The following is a 6116-nucleotide window of genomic DNA, read 5'->3' on the forward strand; positions in this document are numbered from 1 at the left end:
AGCCCAATTGGCCCTTTCTCTCAATCTGACCCCAGTATACACCATTGTGCAGAGGAAAGGGTGGGGGGAGGAGGGATTTCTAGGGGGGGGTGTTCATTCCCCTTACAGAATGGCGCCCTAAACCAACGGCTGGCCTGGCAGGGGAGGATGGGTCTTGTGACCCAGCCCAACTGGAGGGGAGGGGAGGCAGAAGCCTTGGAGGGGGAGGGGAAACTGGTGGCAAGACGGCCGCCCCCCCCCATGGCGTGGTGGTAGGCAGCTAGGAGGGGACTGGCTGCAGATTAGGGGTGGAGTGATGGGCTTTGTAGTCTATCCAGACTTTGGGAATGCCAGCCCCCCCGGGGGAGGGAAATGCAAAAGACCGTCGTCCCACCCACGCGGGAGGGAGGGAGGGAAGGAGGTCGCATTAGCCTGGCTTGGGATTATGGGTTAGGCCGGGCCCCCTCCAGCCGCGGCGGGGGGCGATGGGCCTTGTAGTCTGGCCTCGGGAGCAGCCCCGGAGGAAGCCCCCTGCTCTTCCCCCCGCCCAGCCCGCGCGAGCCCGGCCCGCCCTGCCCGGGAAGGGGAGAGGGAAGCGAGGCTCTCACCGGCGGCTCCGGCTCGGCGGCCCCGGCGAAGAAGCGGGAAGCGGCGGCGAGGAAGGCCCCGGAAGCGCGAGGCTGTTTGGGTCACGTGGGAGGGATGCCGGAAGAGCCGACGGTGGCCGCGGAGGGACGCGCCGCGCCTCCGCTCCGAGCTTCGCCTTCGCTCCAAGCGTCTCTTTGCTGCCCTCTCGCGGCCGTTGGCGGCCGCTCGCTTTTTTTCCGCTTTTTTTTTTTTCCCCGCAAACTGCGGTTTTTTGGCTTAATGGCGGTTTATTGAAAGCGCCCCTAGGGTTTTTTGCAAGACGCCCCCCACCCCCCAAAAAACAAGCTACGATTGGCTAAATAGAGGTTTATTGAATGCAGCATATCTAGCTAGGCTGGTGTTTCTCAACTTCAGCAATTGTTAAGATTTGTGGGGTTTTAACTCCCCAAAGTCCCCAATCCTCATACTGGAGGGGCATTCTGGGAGTTGGAGTCCACCCCTCTTAAAGCATGCTGGCTGGGGAATTCTGGGAGTTGATGTCCATCCATCTTAAAGCATGCTGGCTGGGGAATTCTGGGAGTTGAAGTCCACCTATTTTAAAGCATGCTGGCTGGGGAATTCTGGGAGCTTATGTCCATCCAACTTAATTCAAGCTGGCTGGGGGATTCTGGGAATTGAATTCCACCCCTCTTAAAGCTTGCTGGCTGGGGGATTCTGGCAGTTTATGCCCCCCCATCTTAAAGCATGCTGGAAGGGAATTCTGGGAGTTGAAGCCCACCCATCTTCAAATTGCTGAGATTGAGAAACGCTCCCCTCGATTGTATTTGCACAACACCCAAAACTACGGTTGGCTAAATGTCAGCTCATTGCATGCATCCTAGCCTAATGTTTGCATATCACACTAAACCCCAATTGGCTTAATCCCAGTTTACTTATCCATCTTAGGCAGGCTGGCTTGTGGTGTTGCTCCTGCAAAGAGTTAAAGCTTTCCCGTGTCTTTGAGTGAAGGTCGCTCAGCTATTCTCTGTCCAGCCTGGGTACAAATCTGACTCATCCAAATAAACAATCAGGCTCTTTGTGGAAAGGTGAATTTGGGGCCAGCAAATCCTTCCAGTTCAGCTGCTCCAGCCTTTCTCAGCTCTTCGGGTCCCCTGGCCCTTCGCCCAGGTCCTCCTCCCTGGCCTGGCACACACAAACACATACAGAACGTACACACACAAACAAACACAGGCTGCCTTTTGGCACGGAAGATCCATGAACCCTGATTGGCCCCCACTACACTCATTGTAATTAAAATGTATTTGCATTTTAGCTGTCCTGACTTTGTCTTAGACGCTTTTACTTTCAGAGGTTGTCCTATTGAACAGAGTTTTATAGTGTGTTGTACTCACATTCTATCTATCTATCTATCTATCTATCTATCTATCTATCTATCTATCTATCTATCTATCTGTCTGTCTGTCTGTCTGTCTGTCTGTGTCTGTGTGTCTGTGTGTCTGTGTGTCTATCATCTATCTATCTATCTATCTATCTATCTTTCTTTCTATCTATCATCTATGTCTATGTCTGTCTGTCTGTCCGTCCGTCCGTCCGTCCGTCCATCCATCCATCCATCTATCTATCTATCTATCTATCTATCTATCTATCTATCTATCTATCTATCTATCTATCTATCTATCTATCTATCTATCTATCTATCTATCTATCTATCTATCTATCTATCTTTGCTGATGTTTTATTTAAATTATATATAAATGGGTTTTATTAGATATTAGAGGGTCCACCTATTAGAGGGTCCACCTATTCTCCAAAGCCCCCAAAGGCAGGACAAGAAGCAAAGAAACAAAAAAAAATGGAAACTAATCAAGGAGAGAAGCAACCTAGAATGAAGGAGGAATTCCCTGACAGTGAGAACAATCAATCCCTGGAAGGGCTCACCTCCAGAACCTGTGGACGTGCCAACATGGGAGGTTTTCAAGAAGAGACTGGACAGCCCTTTGTCTGAAACAGTGTTGGGTAGCCTGCTTGAGCAGGGGTTTGGACTAGATGACCTCCAAGGTCCCTTCCATCTCCCTTATTCTGTTATTATTCTGCTTGAGCAGGGGGCTGGACTAGAAGACTTCCAAGGGCCCTTCCATCTCCGTTATTCTGTTATTATTGTGCTTCAGCAGGGGGTTGGACTAGAAGAGGTCCCTTCCACGAATCCCTTCTGTGATTCTGTTATTAGTGTTGCGTATCAGTGATTGCACAACCTCCATAAATGCGATACACTAAATCAATAAGTGCAAGAAACGAGAACCAAAATCAACAGGAAACTCCCCCATCCCGTTGGATCTGCCTGTTCCTTTCCTCGCAAGAATCCCATGCATACTGATAAGCTTGGCCGCCTTTCTGCAACTGGTGGACAGCCGGGCACAGGTCCAGGAGAAAGAGGGGGGAAATCAGAAGAGAATGGCCTCTTGGAAGCCCGGCCAGGGCTGCGTGCCAGGACTCCCCGGCAGCTGCCGACCAAATCCCCCTGGGAATGAGAAGCCGGGAGGAGACACACAGCAGCAAAGAGGCCCACAGGCGTTGATCCGAAGAGGCCAGGAAAGGCCAGCTCAGGACCCCGGAGGGGCACAATGGGTGGGCTGCAAGGCTGAGACCCTGGCACCGCTTGGCACCGAGCGAGGGGTCTACCAAGAACTGACCGGAAGCTGCAGATGGCAGCCCACCTGAGAAAGACGCCAGAGTTCTCCCTCGCCAGCCTGCCAGCCTGGTTGGTGGGCAGCCCGGACTTCACTTTGGGCCAGCTCTACCTGTTGGTCACTCTCTTCCTGGCGGAGATGGTGGCCAGCCGCGTGACGGCCTCGCTGCTTTTGCAGGCTTGCGCCTTCCACACTTTGGAAGGCACGCTGGCCCTGGCGGTCCGCTTGATGGACGCCAGGGTGGGCACGGCCGCCGGCGCTTATGCCAGCTGGAAGAACACATTTGGGTGGTCGCGAGCCCCCGTCGCCGGCACCCTGGTCAGCGCCGTGTTGCTGAGCGCGTTGTGCCTGGCTCTGCTGGCCGAGGCCCTTCGGAGAATGGCGGAGCCCCGGCTGACCCAACACCCGCTGGCACTGATGGGCATCGGGGCCCTGGCCATCCCCATCCATCTGGCCAGGGAGGTTTTGCCCTGGAAAGCGCCCACTAAGCTGGACGTCGGAGCCTGCTGTAGCAAACAAAGGTTTGGGCCAATGGGGAAGCAGGAAATGGAAGGTAAGTTTGCACAGAATAGAATATAGAATAGAAATACAATAAGAATAGAAAAGAAAATAGAGAATAGAAAAGTAAAGAATATAGAATAGAATAGAATAGAATATAGAATAGAATATAGAATAGAAATACAATAAGAATAGAAAAGAAAATAGAAAATAGAAAAGTAAAGAATATAGAATAGAATAGAATAGAATAGAATAGAATAGAATAGAATAGGATAGAATAGGATAGAATAGAATATAGAATAGAAATACAATAAGAATAGAAAAGAAAATAGAGAATAGAAAAGTAAAGAATATAGAATAGAATAGAATAGAATAGAATAGAATAGAATAGAATAGAATAGAATAGAATAGAGCTGGAAGGGACCTTGGAGGTCTTCTAGTCCAGCCCCCTGCTCAAGCAGGAGGACCTATACCACAAGTGGAGCTGTGTCTTAAATTCAAACTAAGCTGGTCTTAGTCTTCCTTCTCTTCCTCCAACAGATCTTCTGGGCCACGGATCCTCAAACCATAGACAAACCTGGTTGGTCAGAGAGGGGAATTCTGCATTGGCCACGGGACCGTGGCGGACTCTTTATCTCGGATGGATGATGGCTTGTTTTGGACCCCTGGCGGTTTTCCTGCATTCTCTCATGATCTACCTCTGGTGGACTCCCTGCCCGGGACACGCCACGTGCCTTGAACCCTGCCCAAAGGATCCATGTCAGCTTTGGGTAACATCTGAGGTCCTGCCAGCCCTGTCAATGGATTGTTGGCTGCTGTACGTGGATCCCGGGCTGGCGATGGTGGTTGCCGTGGCCTTCCTGTGGCTGATCTGGCCCGCCTTGCGGGCCTCGGCCCTGGTCCTCCTCCAAGCTACGCCAGAAGGCCTGGATCTGTGGCTCCTGGAGAGACACCTCCAGGCCACAGAGGGCGTGGCAGCCGTGCAGCAGCTGTGCGTCTGGCAGCTGGACGGCTGCGGCCATTTGGTGGCCACGGCCCACGTGGTATGTCTCGACGTGGCCGCTTTCGGGCCGGTGATTCAGAGGGTCAAGGGTGTGTTCTGCGAACATGGCATCCACGTCGTCACGGTGGAGCCGAACGTGGGGATGTGCCCGAATAAGGAATGTCGGGAAGGGTCCGGACGGGGACCGGCTAAGAGGCAGCTGCGTGCAGATGCTGCAGAGATGCTGGAGTTTGAGACCTGTGTATGAAAAGAAAGGAAAAGAAGGAAGGAAAAGGAAAAGGGAAAGGGAAAGAGGAAAGGAAAGGAAAGGAAAGGAAAGGAAGATAGATGAAGGAAAGGGAAGGGAAGGGAAGGGAAGAAAAGAGAAGGGAAGGGAAGGCAGGGGTGGGGAGGGGAAAAGGGAAGAGAAGAGAAGAGAAGAGAAGAGAAGAGAAGAGAAGAGAAGAGAAGAGAAGAGAAGAGAAGAGAAGAGAGCTTAGGAAATGGGTGGTTAAGAAGTCTGATTGATGAATGAAAACGAATGAATGAATGAATGAGTGAACGAACGAACGAACGAACGAAGTCACCAAGCTGTCTTTCATGCTCTCATCCAGTCAGAGTGAGGACCCCAGGCTGTAAATCTCTGAGCCCCCAAATCTGTCCTAGTGGTCTCGTCTTCTCTGTGGTTTCCTGTCCTGGGGGGCAACAGGGTTTAGTTCTGTAAGTGGAGCGGTATGTGGGAAAGACCTCCGGAGAGGAATAGTCAGAGAAGAGACAGCTGAGCCCTCAGGAAGGGAGGGAGGGAGTGAAGGAAAAGGGGCCTGGCCTGGTTTCATAGGTTGTAAAGGAGGGGGCGGGAGAGTTGTAATCGCGGACTTGCACAATTGTGTTAACGGAGATTTACAATAAAGTACATTTAGCTCATGTGGTTATGAATCCTGTCTGGTCTAACTGGTTTGGCTGATCTAATTCTCTCTCCTTCCTTCCTTCCTTCCTTCCTTCCTTCCTTCCTTATCCTCCTTCTCCCTCCCTCTCACTTTTTTTCCTTCCTTCCTTCCTTCCTTCCCTTCCTTCCTCCTTCTCTCCCTCCCTCCCATCTTCCTTCCCTCCCTCCCTCTTTCCCTCTCCTTCCATCCTTCCTTCCTTCCTATCCTCCTCCTCCTCCCTCCCTCCCTCTCACCTTCCTTCCTTCCTCCCTCTCCCTCCCTCCCATCTTCCTTCCCTTCCTTCCTTCCCTTCCCTTCCCTCCCTTTTATTTCTTTTCTTTTCAAACGGGTTGATCCCAGGCAACGAGAGGCATTCCTCCTTTCCCTGTGTCCCAGTTCCCCTAAAAGAAATAAAATTAAAAACCCATGGAAGAAACCAAAGCGAAAGGATTTTCC

The 6116-nt window shown here is 51.7% G+C and overlaps 1 protein-coding gene across 1 annotated transcript; it reads left to right on the top strand.

Annotated features, from left to right (window-relative positions):
• Positions 1-3269: 3269 nt before the first annotated feature.
• LOC107301268 (zinc transporter 1-like) lies at positions 3270-5002 on the top strand. Its single transcript, XM_029287107.1, has 2 exons — positions 3270-3807; positions 4545-5002. The coding sequence occupies exons 1-2, from the start codon at positions 3270-3272 to the stop codon at positions 5000-5002; spliced, it is 996 nt and encodes a 331-aa protein (XP_029142940.1).
• Positions 5003-6116: the final 1114 nt, after the last annotated feature.

This window comes from Protobothrops mucrosquamatus, unplaced genomic scaffold (genome assembly GCF_001527695.2).
Source record: "Protobothrops mucrosquamatus isolate PMUCROS unplaced genomic scaffold, P.Mucros_1.0 scaffold11108, whole genome shotgun sequence".
NCBI classification, from domain to species: domain Eukaryota; kingdom Metazoa; phylum Chordata; class Lepidosauria; order Squamata; family Viperidae; genus Protobothrops; species Protobothrops mucrosquamatus.

Bases quoted from the DNA above. Each gene is read 5' to 3' on its own strand.
- LOC107301268 (XM_029287107.1), top strand. From the start codon at position 3,270: ATGGCAGCCCACCTGAGAAAGACGCCAGAGTTCTCCCTCGCCAGCCTG. The intron at 3,808-4,544 runs GTAAGTTTGCAC...AGGTCCTGCCAG, and splicing joins GGGGAAGCAGGAAATGGAAG to CCCTGTCAATGGATTGTTGG.